Genomic DNA, 17,513 nt, shown 5'->3' on the forward strand with positions numbered 1-17,513 from the left:
AAAAATTTTATAGCAAAATTATATATAATAATTAATGTTTGGATAAAAATAACCATACATTTGTGTTAATTTGTTATGTTTATTTAGTTTAAATTTTTATATATATATACATTTTTTTTTTTTTTTTTATATGTCTTTTTATAAAATTTTTACAATAGAATTATATTTTATAAACTATAATAATTTTATATTTTTTAAATATTATATATATTATATAAAAGTTTAGAAATATATTTTATTTTCTAATTATATTTTTTTTTTTTTTTTTTTTTGTTTATACACACACATAGTCATCTTTATTGAAACGTAAATATATATTATACACATCTCTAAATATTTTTTTCATTATTTAATAGAAAATGTAATGATAAAAATATTTTAGATATATTTAATCCAATTGATCTTCATTTTTTTAAAATTTTAGTAAAAACTTAGTATTCTTTTTTTTATCAAATAAGTAATTTATTTATTTTTTTTTTTTTTTTTTTTTTTATAAAAGCTTTTTATTTTTTAAAATAATTATAGTTTTTAATTTTACTAAATGATATTTTATTTTTCATATTATTACTATTATCTTCTAAAAATTTGTTATCTACATTAATTTTTTTTTTATTTTTTATTAACGAACACAACTTTTTTGTATCATTTGAAAAAGTTAAATCATTGAAATTTTTATTTTCGGACAAATTCATATTTGCTCCAAAAAAATTTTTTGAATCATTTTTAAAATATTTGCTGTCAAAACTTTCTGAAAAGGCATTTTTAATTTTGCATATTTTGTTATGGTTTCCTGTTTTGTTTGATAAATATTGGTTATCTTCAAAATTATAATATTTTTTATTATGATACTTTTTTTCACTCTCTAAATTATTTTTCAGTATTTCAAAATTATTGCATGTAGCAAAACTATTTTTTCTAACTTGATTGTACTGATCTGATAAAAATATATTATTATTAATTGGAATGTTTTTTTTAATAGTACTATATTTATTTAATAAAGCACCATTGTTAAAGAAAACATTTTTTTTGTTACTATTATATGTATCCAATATATAATTATTTTCAATAAAGATGCTTTGCTCATTTAATCTACTTTCTTCTTCTAATGAATTATAAGTTAAATTATTTTTTTTATATTGTCTATTTAATGGTTTTTCTATATAATTATATTTATATATATTTTTATTTTTAGAAAAGTTTATATCATCTACGTTTTCTTGTAAAAAAAAGGTACTATTGCTTTGATCATTTTTTTTTTCTATTAAATCAATGCTCTCATAATTTATATTACCATTTTTAAAGGAGTAATCTAAATACTCTTGAGAATTATTTATAACATTTAACTGTTTAAAGTTTTCATTATTATTCAAGATAAAACTTTTTTGTTCATTTTTGCTTTTGTGATCAATTTTTGTTTCTTCATTTGTACTTGAAAAATTATTTAATTTCACTAAATAATTTGATGAATTTTTTTCATTAGTGCTGTATTTTATTTTTAAATTATCATTTTCATCATGTTTATAATTAGTAAAATTTTTATTCATTATTATATTATTAAAGACATCATAAACATCTTTATTATAATTATCTTTATCTAAAGTATTACTTTTTAGTTCATTGCTATTTATTACTATACTTTTATTTATTTTGTTGCAATTGAATTTTTTTATTTCCTTGTTATTAAAATTTTTTAAATTTTCATTTTCATATATATTAATATCATTATATATATAATTTTTATCATTTATATTATTATTCTCTTTTTCTATATAGCTATGATTTACACTATTTAAATAAATATTATTTTCTATGCATGAAAAATCTTTATTATTTTTATGATCATAACTATTTTTAAAATCAGTATTACTAATATCATTATTATTATTATTATCACTACTATTACTAATATTATTATTAATATTACTAATATCATTATTATTATGATTATTATTACTATTACTAATATTATTATTAATATTACTAATATCATTATTATTATGATTATTATTACTATTACTAATTTTATTATTAATATTACTAATATCATTATCATTGTTATTAACTATATTAATATTATTATTGTTATTATTGCTGTATTTATTGCAACTATTCTTGTTACAGGTAATATTTAAATTATTCTTTAAGTAATTAATATTTTTAACATAGTTACAACTATTAATATCTTTTATTTCAAAGTTATTGTTTGTGTTATCAGTAAAATTAGAACTTTCATTATTATTATAACTTCTTTCATTTGTATTATTATAAAAATTTTCATCATTATGTTTACAGTTATATTCATTTATATTAATATATAAATTTTCATTGCTATTAATGTATCTACCCTCATTATTATTTCTATAGAAATTTTGATCTTTATCTGAATAATTACTATTATAGTTGTTAAAATAAAAATAATCACGATCATATACACAATTATCTTCATTATTAATATAAATATTCTCTTTATCACTATACTTTCTATTAAAACTTTTATCCCAATTAGTATAATTGTTTTTACTATTACCATTTATATCCGAATAATTCATACTATACATATAACTATTATTTATATTGTTATCGTTATTAAAATCAGAAATATAATTTATTATATCATTTTTTTTGTCAGTGTATTTACTCACTATTTTAATAGTATTCTGAAATTTATCAGAAATATTTTCTCTCTGAATTGGATTTTTCTTAGGATTATTACCAAAAATATTAGAATTGAGATTATTTAATTTATTATTTTTCAAGTAATTTTTTAATAATAATGAATCGATTATATTTTTTTCTTTTAATTCTTCGTTCAAAAGATATTTACTCTCTTTTGTATTCTCCATTTTAAGTAAATCATTATAATTTTTTTTTATTGAAGAAGTAAAATTGGAATTATTTTTAGCAATCGAATAATTCTCATTAAAGTCTTCTTCATTGTTACTGTTTTTTTCATTTACAATTTTATTTATACTTAGCATTTCATCAATAGTTTTAACATTCTCTATTAAATTTGCTTTATTATTAAGTTTTATTTTTTTTTTCATAATTTCATTAATTAAGTGATTATAATTTTTATTGTTTGTGCTTTTATAATTTGATGAAAATTGAATTATGCCATCATTAGGAATATTATTATTAACATTATCACTATTGTCTTTATCGTTAATATAATTAATATTATTAGTATTAATAATGCTATTTTTTTTATCTATATTATAAAAGTTGTATTCATTTATGTTTTCGATATTAATGTTACTATAATTATTATGTTTAACACTACCAATAACGTTACTGTTGTCATTCGCTATCTTCAAATCTTCTAGTTTTTCATTAAAATTATATATTTTTAAATTAGTGTATTCATTCTCTCTTGTTATAGTATTTTTCTTCTCCAAATAAAAATCCTTTCGGTTTTCATTCTTTGTATTATTTATTGATAAATAATTATAATATGATTTTTTTTCATTATTTACACTATTTATATCACATAAATTATTATCATTAATTTTATTATTGCCAAAATTATTTTTTAGAAAATGCAAATTATTTTTTTCTTTTGTATCATTTAAATTATTCATTATTTTTCCATTTATAATTTTTACTATATTTGAGATATTTTTGGTAGTACTTGTTTTAGTATTATTTTCAGAATTAATAATTTCACTTTTAATATTTTGATCATTATCAAAATATTCATCTTTAATACTATTATATAAAAAAACATTTTTCTTATTATATGATTCTTTTTTTTTATTAATATCATTTTTAATTTTTATTTCATTACTGTTTTCCTCAAAGTATGCTTCTATTAAATTTTCTGATTCATTATAATTATATAAGTTAGTATTATTAATATTCTCATCAAAAGAAAATTTCCCTTTTATTATATCTGAAGAAATATCTTCTTTATCATTAATATTATCACTTATATCTTTTTCATTATCTAAATTTTTGATAGTAGAGTTGGTTGTGAGAAAATAACTATCCATACCATTTAAATATTCACGAAAATTTTGTTTTTCCCTTTTAAATTTTAAATTAATTTTACTTAAGTTTCCTTTTTTTACAGTATTTATTTTATAATCGAAATTTTGAATGTTCATTTTCTCAAGATTATTAATTTTATCTTTATTATTTACTTTTATATTTTTTGCATTTATCAAATCTAATGTATAATTCTGCAGTATATTAGAAGACCCCAATCTATTTACTGATGACTTATCAATGCTAGTTTTATCCAAATCTGAATCGTAATTTACATTTTTATTAATATTACTTTTATTATAATTTAAATGATAAATGTCATTTATATTTTTATTATTCTCATTATTATTAGTTTCATTGTTTTCATTGAAAAAAAATCCATAATTACTTTTCTTTGTCTTAAATTTTTTTATTAAAGAATAAATATTTAGAATTGGTGAAATTGTTGCATTTCTTGATATTACATTAGTATAATTATTATTTTTTTTTTTATTGTTATCTACTGAATGATATTTTTTAAAATGAAAATTCCATATATTATAGTTTGTATCATCGTTTTTATTTTCATCATCGACTAAATTATTTTTATCTACATTACAAAAAATTTTTTTTATTTCATTAAATTTTTGTACATTTTTATTTTTTGTCTCGAAATCTAAATGATACAAAGAATTAATAATACTAATTTTATTATTTTCAACTATTTTAGAATTTTTTTTTCCTTTTTCTACTAGATTGTTATTTTCTTCCTCTTTTTTTTCTTTTACTTGTTCATTTTCTTCTCCTTTTTCATTTAGTTGTTTAAATTCTTCATTTTCTTCTTTTTTTTTATCCTTTATCTTGGAAAATATAGTTAAATAAATATCATTATTATTGTCAGTACCTTTATTATTATCTGTTATGCTTGAAGAATTTTCTATCTCATTTAATTCAAATACATATTCTTTATTATTTTCAAAAATTGTTTTTACACTTTTTTGTATAAATAGTGGTAAACTATTTATATTTTTATAACTTAATTCAATTTTTTTATTCAATTTTTTCTTTTCTGTGGATAATTTCTTATTTTTGTTATTATTATTTGATAATTTATCCTTATCCTTGTTTTTATTATTTTTATTAATTATTCTTTCACTATTATTATAATTTAAATCATTATTCAAATTTTTCTCAATTATTTCTTTATCACTCTTATTATTATTTGAATTCTTATTTTCTCCAGAATTGCTACTTTTATTTACTCTATTGGATATGTCATTATGATTTTCCTTATTATTTTCATATATTTCTTTCTTATTTTCATCATAAATATCTTCTTTTTTTTTCATTTCAAATTCCTTATTCTTTTCTCTTTCAGTTTGGATAAATGACAATATTTTTTTACTTTCTTCCTTCTCATATTCCACATAGCTTTCTTCACTTGGACTCAAACTCTTCAAAACTATACTATCATCTTCAAAATTCTTGATATTATCATTTTTTAGAAAATTATTTTTTTTATTACTGTTATCATGATTTTTATTTAAATCAGTTAAAGAATCTCCGTTTTGCTTATATACTTCTTTTTTTTGGGGGGTGAGGTTTTTATTATTAATTATTTCATTGCAATTGTTTATTGTTGGCTTATTAAAATTATTAGAACTATTTTTATTTTCTTCATCAACTTCATTAATTTCTGAATTATTTTTATTCATATCTTTAGAATATTTGTCAGATTCACAAAGTTGATTATCCTCATATTTAATGTCTTTGAAATCAATAACTTCAATAGCTTTTTTATTTATTTCGTTATTTTCCTTATTTTGTTCTTCATGGTTTTTTTTTTCTTTTTCCTGTTTATCTTCTATTTTCTCTTCTTTTCTTTCTTCCTTTACCTGATCTTCTTCATTTTCTTCATCATTATGATTATCATTATAACTATCATCATCACCACTGTTATTGTCATTATCATCTTCATCATCATCATAATCAGAATCAGAATCAGAATTGGAATCATATTCATTATAAAATTCATGATTACTAATAAATTCTAAATCATTTTTTAAATTTACATTTTCTTTTTTAAATATTTTACAATTTTCAGGCGTTTTATATTTTTTATGTTGAATATGAGTCCTATGTAAATTGCAATTCGGTATATATAATTTGTAATATTTATTAAAAGGTTCTGATAGCAACAAATTTTGTAATTTTTTATAACCAAAATGCAAACTATTTAGTTCTTTTTTAAATTGAAGAATAAACTGCTGCTTTAGTTGTGCTAAAACTAATCCATTCTGTTTATGGTCAACTAATAAAGAAATAATACGTAAAACTTCTCCTAACGTTTCACATATTTCATAATTAAAATTTTTAACTTTGGGATAAAGATCATCAGCACTTTTTTCACAAGCAGAAACAGGCAATAAAATTCTCTGAGAATATACAAAGATTCCTTTATGTATAGCTAATTGAACTAAATGTATAATATCACCTAATCTTTTAGATTTAAAATGCTTAATTTCTTGTTTTAATTTTGCAGCAAATGCATATCTACCTCCATTAAACATATATGATTTTAATTTTTTGTTAGAAGGAGAACAAAAAATACATTCATTGGTATTAGGAGAATTATTCAATAGCATCTTATTTTCATTGTTAGAGTACTTTAGGAAATCTTCCATTTTATCACTTGTGATATTTTTTACATGATTACTATTATTAAAAGTATTTTTTCTTTCTATTTGTTCTAAATTTTTCATATGATTCTTTTTATATATGCATGCAATAGAGCATGTTTGATTATTCAACAAACTTGAATCTTTATTTTCTAAAGTTGTGTTTCTATCTTGTTCTTGTTCTTCTAGAGACTTATTATTTTCTCTACAATCTTCTTCTAAATTTATATTCTCATCTTCATATATATAAGAAAAATTATCTGTTTTATCATTTTTACAGTTATTTTCTTTATTCATTTCTTCATTATTCTCTTTTTTATATTGCATCATTTTTATAGCAAATTCATGTAACAATAACCAGTCTTTTTTACTAAAAGTATCATTTAAATCATGACTATCGACAAAACCCTGAAAACCTTTAGGTTCTTCATTTAAATAAATTACACAACCAACTTCCCCTTTTACTCTCATCTCAATTTGGATATTACATAAATTTGTTAGTTGGCATAAAATATATGCAATTTCAGAAGCTGACCAAAAATTATAATTAATATAAATTTTCATTTGGTTAGCTACATCCCCTAAGTAAGATTTAATTCCTTCCTGATATAAAAATAAGACTGATTTATAAAAATAATATTTTAGTTTGAAAAAAAAGGAATCTAAATCTAATGATTCTTTTTTAATTATTAACAAAACTTTTTTAAGCCAAGTATTTTCAATGATTGGTTCTATTATATATTTATCATTATAAAAAATATTATGATTTATTAATTCTAAATAATAAGATTCATTATCATTAGTACTATTGTATATATTTAAATTCTGTTTTTCCTTATATAACTGATCATAATTTGTTATCGTTTCCTTTGAACATTTTGTACTGATGCTATTGTTGTAAGTTGGCTTATCTATAGGTTTATCGTTTAATATACCGTTATTTATTTCACTTTTATCATGTTTATTAGCTTTATTACTGTTAAAATAAACCGCCCATGTCAATCCTCCTTTACGAAAATTGCCAGCATTTTTTAAATTATTGAAAATACATGAATTAAGGATATTGCATTTTTTTAATTCTGATAAAATATGAGGATCTTCGTCTGATAAATTTATTTCTCTATCAATAATTTCTTTAATTTGTTTTACATAAATTTCATCATCAATATTTAAACATGCATTACATAAATTTAAATTAAAATTTTTGTTGCTTCTTTTTTTTTTATTTGCTGATTTGGTATTATTTGATGAAAAAGCGTCATTTAAGTACAATTTTGGATTTGAGCTATTATTGGGTGGATGATCAATTTTACTTTTTTTTTGTTTATTTTTTAAATTAGGATGGATATTTAATGTGTCAGAATTTCTAACTTCAGAAGAAACGTCGTTGTCTCCATTGGAAATGAATTTCACATAATTTGTTTCATTAGCCTCATTAATTTTTGTATTATTAGTGTTGCTGTAAATTTTATTATCTTTACTTTTATTTGTTATTTTTGTTAGATTATTTTTATAAGGTTTATATTTTAATTTATTAGTAAGATATACAGCTTTGCTATTTGAATTATAACTATTAAATGTATTACTGGAAGGATTTTTTTTCGCACAATCTACGTTTCGTTCATTATCATTAAATAAATGATTATAAACTACATTTTTATAATTTTTTTTTTTATTAATATTCTCAAAACTATTTTTTTCAAGTGAAACAATTTTCTTACCATATTTATTAATATCATTACCCTTGCTTTTTAAGTAAATACTTTTTTTATCATACTCTTTTGGGAGTATATTGGAAGAAATATCAGAATGTGATTTGGATATTAAGTGGTTTTCATTCTTTAATTGTAATAAAGATTTATCATTAGAATAAATATCTAAATTTTGATTTAAATTAATATTATGATTTATTTTTTCAAAGTTTTTTTTTCCTTTATTATATTCAATTTTATTTTCATTAACTTCATTTGAATTTACACGTAAAGGATCTTCAGGTTTTGGAGTGTTTTTTTTTTCTACATTTTTGTCTGAATTATTTAGTTCAACTGTATTTAAATTTGTATATTTAGAATAATCACGTGATTCTTTATTTAAAATATTTATTGTTTTATCTTTATTATTTTCTAAAAATATAATTTCTTTATTTTTTTCATTGTTGTTACATTCATGATTATTGTTTGTGTTAACATAGAAAAATTTAGAAGTCAATGTATTTTTATTTTCATTCATATCTTTTGTATATTGAAAATTTATATTACTATTATTAGACAAAAAATCTTCTTTTAGAATACAGAAATTTTTATTTATATTTGTTCCTTCATCATTTACATTATTTTTAATTATTTTGCCACTGTCTTTAATTTTATCAAGATTACTATTCCTAGAATATTCCTTAGTTTTGTGATCATAGTTTGAAGCATCATTGTTATCAGTATTTCTATTATCATTGTTAATTTCACAATTATTTATTTTATTTTCGTATTTACATATATAAGAACTATTACCAATATTGGTATCTTTGTTATTTTTACTTAATGTAAAAGAGCTTTTCGAAGTTTTATTTATATTTTTTCTATTAGGATAGTTAATACTAGAAAAACTATAATTATCATTTCTGTTATTCATATTATTATATTCACTTTTCTTATAGTATTTTTTCAATACTAATTTTTTATTGTTTTTATCATATATGGTACTCTTTGGCTTATAATTTACTCCAAGTCCTAAAAGTTTGTCATATTTCATTTTACATTTATGCTCATAATCATTTTGTTCTTTGTTTCTTAATTCATAGTCATTGAAGCAATTTGTACTATAACAATATTCATAGGGGACTCCATACTGATTGTTTTTAATATCTTGTTTTGATTCTTGTTCTAAAAACATAGCCACAAAAATTTACTTGTTACATATATTATTTATATATATTTTTTTTTCTAGATTTAATAATTGTTTGGTATGAATCATATAATTCAATATATATTTGTATTCTAATAATTATATTGAATATATATATATATGTATATGTAGAGTATATTTAAAATTAAAATACATATAAGCTTCAAATATGTAATTTTATAATTAATTCACATTACAAAAAAAAAAATAAAATATTATACATTTTAAGTATATATAAAATGTATATAGTCTTTCAATATTATTAATAGGTATAACTTAAAAATAGTATAAACAAACAAAAAAAAAAAGAAAAAAAAATGTAGTATTAGTAGATCTATAAATAAAGGAGAGACATTAATGAAATATTTGCTAGTGATTTAACAAATTAAGTTTTTCAATTACAAAAAAGAAAAAGAAATAAAAAATAAATTATTCTATTCAATATTAGTAATATTATTTTATTTTTAAACAAAATTATTTTATAACGTAAAAAATAAAATTTTCTTCGTATTGATAAAAATTAATTTATTTTTCTTCTATATATGCATATTCTAGTACATATAAAAATAGTAGAAAATAATATGTACATATATATATGTGTAACAAAAAAGAATATAATCATATAATGTTTGAATGTTTTTTTATTTTTATGTCTATAACAAATAAGAAATGTATAAACATTATATATATATATATATTATAATTTTTTATTAATTCACTAAAACAAATTATATGTAATTTTGTTCTATATGTAATTATTCTAAAAAAAATTATTTTAAAATATGAAAAATTGTTATAAAATTTTTATTCATATTTTATATTTTTATGAAAAAGAAAAGGTTTATAAAAATTGAAGATGCAAATATATAAATACACAAAAAAAAAAGAAAAAAAAATAATAGATTTATACTATAACAAAAAAAAAAAAAATTAAATTTTTTTTAAATGATTTAAAGTTACGTTTATGTATTCTAAAAATATATACATTTAAAGTTATATAAATGTTATGACTTTTCTAATAAAAAAGGATAGATATATATTTAATTAAAATTAGTTGTATTTATGTTTTTAAGCTTGGTTGTATTTTTAAAAAATAATAAAAAAAAAAAAAAAGTCAAAATATTCTCCAGGCGTATTTTTAAGTATACATGCATATTATGAAAATATTAGTATTATCTAATATTTCAAGCTTTATTCATTTAAAAAAAAAGCCAAATGAAAAAATAAAGACAACAAAAAATTATATAGCATGTTCACAACTTTATTTAGAAAAATGAAAAAGGAAAAAAAATTATCATAATAAAATCAGATTGCATACAAAATTTTGTATCCACAAAACAAAGAAGATTTATAGAAATAAAAAACAAAAAAAAAAACAAAAAAACAAAAAAAAAACAAAAAAACAAAAAAAACAAAAAAAAATAAAAAAAGGAATAAAAGTTAAAGGAAAATACAGCAAAAAAGTAAAAGAAAAAAGAAAAAAGCAGAAAAAGAGAAAAAGAGAAAAAATAAAAAGAGAGAAAATGTTAAGACAAGGAAAATAATGGTAATAAAGCTGTGGGAAATAAATATATATATATATATATATATATAGTTAGAATAAACAATTTACAAATTATATAAGAAAAAAAAAATAGACATATTTTTTTCTTATATCAATTTAACATTTTTGTGAAATACTTTATTTCATTTTCTTAATACAAAAAAAAAAAATAAAATAAAAATAAAAAATTAAACAAAAAATGTAATTATTACAAGGTTTTTTTAATAAAAGGATTATATTATTAGAAAAAAAAAAAAAAAAATAAATAAAATAAAATAAAATAAAAATAGAATAAAAATAATAAATGTGCAACTTTTTTTGATATTTTGATTATTGTACGCACAAATGTGCATGTGCACAAGACCTAAGAATATTTTTTTTTTATTCAAGCTTAATTGAAGAATAAACATTTTTCCATTTTATTTTGTGTATTTTTTTTTTTATTAGTTTACATATTTTTTAATTATAAGAATTTAATTAGAGAACTTTATTCGTAAATAATAATAATAACAATAAAAGAAAATACAATTAAATATTCATATTTCGATTTACTAAATTTAATAAAATATTATTAATAAAGAAAAATAAAGTATTATACACACATTTCACTTTTTGTAAATTACATTAGTTGGTTATGTAAAATTAGAATACTTTATATTTTTTTTTTTTTTTGTTTATTTTTTTCCGTTCGTTTTTTCTTTTTTTTTCTAGAAAATGAGTAGACCTATTTTAAAATTTAAAATTAATGATTTAAAATGAAATTTTTTTTATAATCCATTTCTTAGTGAATTTAATGAGAGCGTTTTAATATTTAGACAAATGAAATATAAAATATATAATATTAAAAAATTTTAATTTAAAATATATTATTTAAATAGGTGCATTATGAAAATTTAAATAAATAAGAATAATAAATTATAATTTTTATAATATTAAAAATTTACACTTTATTTTAATAATGAAAACAATTATTGTTTATTTCAATAATAAAAAAATATATATTTTTTTTAATTCGATTTAGTGCATATGCATATTTTATTTGATTATTTTCTTTTTTCCTTTTAAAATATCCTTAATAAGAACATTTAATACTAATAATGTATATATATATATATATACATTTTTTTTTTAAATTATAAAAATTCCAAGTAAATAAAATTATAAAAAATATATTTGCGCAAAATTTAAGGAAATTTCTTTAAATTATGTAATTCATAAAAAATATTATATACATTAAAGCAAATTAAATAATAAAATTCTTTTAATAAATAATAAGTTTGGATTTTGAAAAAAAAATTTCACTTTATTTTTGCATAAATATATATATATATTTTTTTAAAACGCGTCCTTTAATACATATTTTTTTTTTTCTTATTAGAGAATACATAAAAATAATTTTTTAATATTGAATGTATAAATATATTTTAATAAAAATTCATTCATTTATTACTTAAATTACAATTAATTTTTTTAAAAAAAAAAAAAAAAAAAATAATATACATATATTTATTTCAATATTATGAACATAAGTGATGAAGAAATAATTAATAGAAAAAAGTTTTATGATATGCTAAAAAATAATCAAACAACACATTTAAATAATCGAAATATTAATTTAAATTTTAATGAAAATGCTGAAAACAATTTCAACAATAAATTAAATATCCAATTAAATGAAGAGTCATTAAAAGCTTATAATGAAAAATACACAAATGTTAATAATATAAAAAACCAAGCAAATATGAATTCATTACATAATTATAGTGATTACTCTTATTCAAATGGTAATAATTGTGATTATATAGTTAAAAATGACAAAATGAGCCATTTCGTAAATATGTCAAATGACAACTCAATATACATATCTAATTTAAACAATATAGAAAATAATTCTTCAGTAAATCAAATAAAAAATAATTACGAAAATAAAAATAACAATTATATGGATAATATATCTAATAACAAAACTTATAATGATTTAATTAATAATACAAAAAATAAAAGTTCACTTAATACTATCAATGAAGATAAATTTAATAATTCATTGAAATTATATAGCAATATAGATATGAGTTTCATATATAACAAATATGATAAAAATGGATTAATTTATTGCAAAAAAATAAGATTTCATTTAAAAAATGAGAGAGATAATGATTATACTCATTTTTTGATAGTAAAAATTAATACACTAAAAAGTTTATCAGGGAAACAGTACATGCGCTTGGAGTTGTCTGATGATAAAAATGAATCATTCTTTTATTATTTAGATCTATTTGAAGAAAATTATGAAAAAATAAAAAAAGAACAAAAATTAGTTATAAATTTTAATTTATTTCCCTTTAAATTCATTGATTTATTAGAAGAATGTGTTCTCGAATGTGAACAGTATGAAGACATAGATGATCAGAGATTAAATGCTGTTTTAATATTTGAAAATAAAACAAATGATCAAAATAATAATTTTAATCTAAATGGAGAAAATGAAAACACATATAACAAATTAAATAACTTTAATCATTACAAAAATGAAAAAAATAAAGCTGTAGAAAATGCTATATTAAATCTAGTAGAAATAAATCAGTTCAAAGAATTAACACACTTGTCTTTAATTTTGAAAAAAGCTGATAATGAAAATGTTATTAAGTATTTATGTAATAATTTAAAATATATTAAAGAATACAATGAAGAAATAATTAAAAAATTAAATGAAGAAATTATTAATAATAATAAGGGTAGCATGGAAATAAAAAATTTAGAAAATACTATTGAAAAATTAGAAAATACAATTAAAACATTAAAGAATGATTTTAATAGTGCACTAAATAATGACATAAATAATTTAAAAGAAAAACACATAAATGAAATAAATAATTTAAAAGAAGAATATCAAAAAATTATTGATAAAAAAGACGAAAAATTTACTAATGAAAATGATGAATTGAAAAAGGATTTAGAAAATTTTAAAAATAAATTCAACGATTTAAATGAATTAAATGAAAATAATGAAAAACAAATTTTCAATTTAAATAGTAAAGTAAAAACAATGAAAAATGAATTAGAGGAAAAAAATATAAATTTTTTAAAACTCCTAAAAGAAAAAGAAAATATTGAAAATGAAAAAAATGAATTAGAAAAATATAAGAATACATTTACAATAGAATTCAATAATTTAAAAAGTAAGTATGAGAAAGAATGTGAAAGTAATTTATCCAACAATTCTAGCTTTGAAAATATAAAAATAAGTAATAGTACGTTAGAATCAGAGCTTAAAAGGTATAAAGAAAGAAATGTAAAATTAGAAAAAGAAATAAATATTGCAATTGATGAAATAAATAAAGGAAATGATATAATAACAAAATTACAAAATCAATTAAAAAAAATGAAAGATAAATTGAAAACTAAAACATTAGAACATGAAAATATCGAAAAAACAAGTTCACAAAATATAAATGAAATTAATAAATTACAAAATGATATAAGAGAACTTCAAATAAAATTAAATGAAAAGTGTTCTTCTGAAGAGAACTTAAAAAGAGAAGTTGATAACTTAAAAAGAAAAAATGAAGAAATAATTAAAGAATTAAATATATCCAGAGAAGGTTAGAATCTATTTAAAAAAAAATTATTTTTGTTATTAATATGCAATAAAGCAAATGAAAAATATGTTTTATATATATATATATATATATATATATATATATATTTATATTTTTAGTTAATTTAAGATTAAATAAAGAGATAACAAATAAAAATTTGGATCAGTATTCTACCAAATTAGGTAATCTAGGAGCACCTAATGGTTTATCAGGTATAATGTCATAATTTAAAATAATAAAAAAAGTAAATGAAATTATATTTAGAAATTTATCTAATATATATATTTTGATATTTTTTATTATAGGTATAAATTTACCAATAGATACTAATTTATTAGATAAGGATCTGTTTACTAAATTAAAAGCAAATTTAAAAAACAGTACTGTTCCCACATATACACCGGAAAGGTAAATAAAAAAAAATATACGAATTTAAACGAATTATTTTATTTATTTATTTTATTTTTTCTTTTTTATTTTATAGTAACATGAATAATTTAAATTTAATAACTGGGAAAATAGCAACTTTAGGTAATTATAAAGATAATGAAGTGTAATAATAAGTAAATACATAAACTCATTTTCTATTATAATTTTTTTAATATTTTTTTAGATATCAATGATAGATACAATAAACCTGTGAAATTTATTCCACCAGGAATTTAGAATTTATCCTTTTTTTCTTATTATTTTAGATATAAGATTTTGAGTATAATTTTTTAAACATGAAATTTTTTTTATTATTTTTACATTATTTTACTATATTTAACTAAATCTTTTTTTTTTTCTTTTTCTTCTCTTTTTTTTTGTTTTTGTTTTAATTTTTTTTTTCTAGTATTTAAATATAATGAACTTTATATATATATATATAGACATATAAAATTATGTTATTTATTATTTTTTTTTTTGAAATATTTCATAATGTAATATTTTATTATTATTTTCTTTTAACAATATTTAGAAAACAAATTTTATAAATTTTTTTTCTTCAGTGACATAATATTATAATTTTATTTTTTAAATCAAAAAATCAAAATATTAATAGATAAAATATAACAAATTTCAAAATAAAACAATTATTAAAATAAAATTATAAAGCATAAAAATTACATAAATTAAAAATAATAAAAATATTATATAAAAAAATAAAAGCAACGCTACATACTATTTTAAAAGAAAAAAAGAAAAAGGTATTTCTTTTTTTTGAAACATTTTTAATTAAAGTAAAAAATTTTAGTTTTAAAATATTTTTCTTTGAATTACTGTAATTTTTTTGTTTTATTTTGTTTAAACAACTATATAGAAGTTTAAAAATTATATAATTGTTCCTAAAAATACAATTTATTTTTCATAATTTTTTTTTTTTTGTAATCATAAATCTACTTTTTTTATCTCATTTTGCATTTCTTTATCTTTTATTTTATTATTTTTTTTTTTCTCCCATAGTTCACAAGATTTAGCAATAAAAGCTGAAAGAGCAATTAAAAGCAAAATATTTTTACTTTTTTTAAAAAATTTCATGCATTTTTCTTTATCATTTAAGGAACATTGATTTATATTATAATATAAATATAATATATTAAATGTAGACAAAATATAATAAGAATAATGAATATTGAATAGATATCCAGTTAAATAAAATAAATATAGCATGTTGAATGCCAAAAATTTAGAGTATTTTAATGTATTTTTATCCCATTTTATAGCTAATGATTTTAAATTTAACTTTAAATCGTCTTTTTTATCTTGATGAGCATAAATAGTATCATATATGATGGTTAATAAACACAGAGGTAAAAAGCTTATAGAAAGTGGAATCATATTATTAAAAATGTTTAAATTAATACTAGATGTAATTAAAAATCCTAAATTAAAAGTAAAAGATAAATAAACTTGAGCATAATATGTTATTCTTTTTAATAATGGATATGTCATAATAAAAAACGTTGAAAATAAACCAACTCCTATTGTCTGGTAGTTATATTGACATAATGTTAGAAGTGCTAAAGATCCATGAATAGCAAAATATACTAAAGCTTTTTTTACACTTATTGTTTGATTTGCCAATGGCCTATTTTTTGTTCTCTCAACATGCCTATCAAAATTTCTATCACACAAATCGTTTATAATGCAACCAACAATTCTACTATTAATACTACCAAATAAAAAAAGTCCAATATTTTTTAATATTTCATTAATTTCATTTATATTAATTTCATTATTTATTAGTAAATTATCAACATTATAAGTTAAAAAATAACCATATAATGCAGAATAAAATAATAAGTGAATTCCTTCCGGTATTTTTAGTCTTGATAACATTATATAACTATTTATATTGGATTTAATTAATTCTCTAATATTGCTACTACAATCACTTTTTTTTTTTTTTTCATTATTCATATTAATGCAATAATTATATTTTTGTATCAGTTTTGTGTTATCTCTTACATTTTCTAAATAATTTAAATTATATTTTTTGTTTATTAAAATGTTATTTTTTCTATGTTTTTTTTGTAATTTAATAAAGCCACTTAAATCTGGTAACTTCACATCCTTTTTTTTATGTACGAAATCTATATTACAATTGTCATAACTAGTGAAATATTTTTTTTCAATATAAACAAATGAATTCTTATTAGATGAAGCAAAATATTCACATTTTATTTTGTTCTTTTCTTTTATTTTATTTTGCAAAAAACCAAATTTATTATATTTTATAGAAAATTTTAAATTATCCTGAAACTGTTTTTTCATTTATTTCTTTGTCTTTTTTCTTCTAATGAATTTATATATGAAAAATAGAAAAAATAATTATTTGCATATAGTTTT

The 17,513-nt window shown here is 17.6% G+C and overlaps 3 protein-coding genes across 3 annotated transcripts; 1 reads left to right on the forward strand and 2 right to left on the reverse strand.

The window, feature by feature from the left end:
- Positions 1-503: 503 nt before the first annotated feature.
- On the reverse strand, positions 504-9,527 carry PRELSG_1140600 (conserved Plasmodium protein, unknown function; the record flags this gene model as incomplete). Its single annotated transcript, XM_028677695.1, has 1 exon — positions 504-9,527. The coding sequence occupies one exon, from the start codon at positions 9,525-9,527 to the stop codon at positions 504-506; it is 9,024 nt and encodes a 3,007-aa protein (XP_028534058.1).
- Positions 9,528-12,601: 3,074 nt separating this feature from the next.
- SAS6 (spindle assembly abnormal protein 6, putative) lies at positions 12,602-15,347 on the forward strand (the record flags this gene model as incomplete). The annotated part of the gene is made up of 5 exons (XM_028677696.1): positions 12,602-14,684; positions 14,801-14,893; positions 14,987-15,089; positions 15,166-15,212; positions 15,295-15,347. 5 exons carry the CDS (start codon positions 12,602-12,604, stop codon positions 15,345-15,347), a joined length of 2,379 nt encoding a protein of 792 aa, XP_028534059.1.
- Positions 15,348-16,052: 705 nt separating this feature from the next.
- On the reverse strand, positions 16,053-17,438 carry COQ2 (para-hydroxybenzoate--polyprenyltransferase, putative; the record flags this gene model as incomplete). Its single annotated transcript, XM_028677697.1, has 1 exon — positions 16,053-17,438. One exon carries the CDS (start codon positions 17,436-17,438, stop codon positions 16,053-16,055), a length of 1,386 nt encoding a protein of 461 aa, XP_028534060.1.
- Positions 17,439-17,513: the final 75 nt, after the last annotated feature.

Source organism: Plasmodium relictum (genome assembly GCF_900005765.1).
Source record: "Plasmodium relictum strain SGS1 genome assembly, chromosome: 11".
In the NCBI taxonomy this organism is placed as follows: domain Eukaryota; phylum Apicomplexa; class Aconoidasida; order Haemosporida; family Plasmodiidae; genus Plasmodium; species Plasmodium relictum.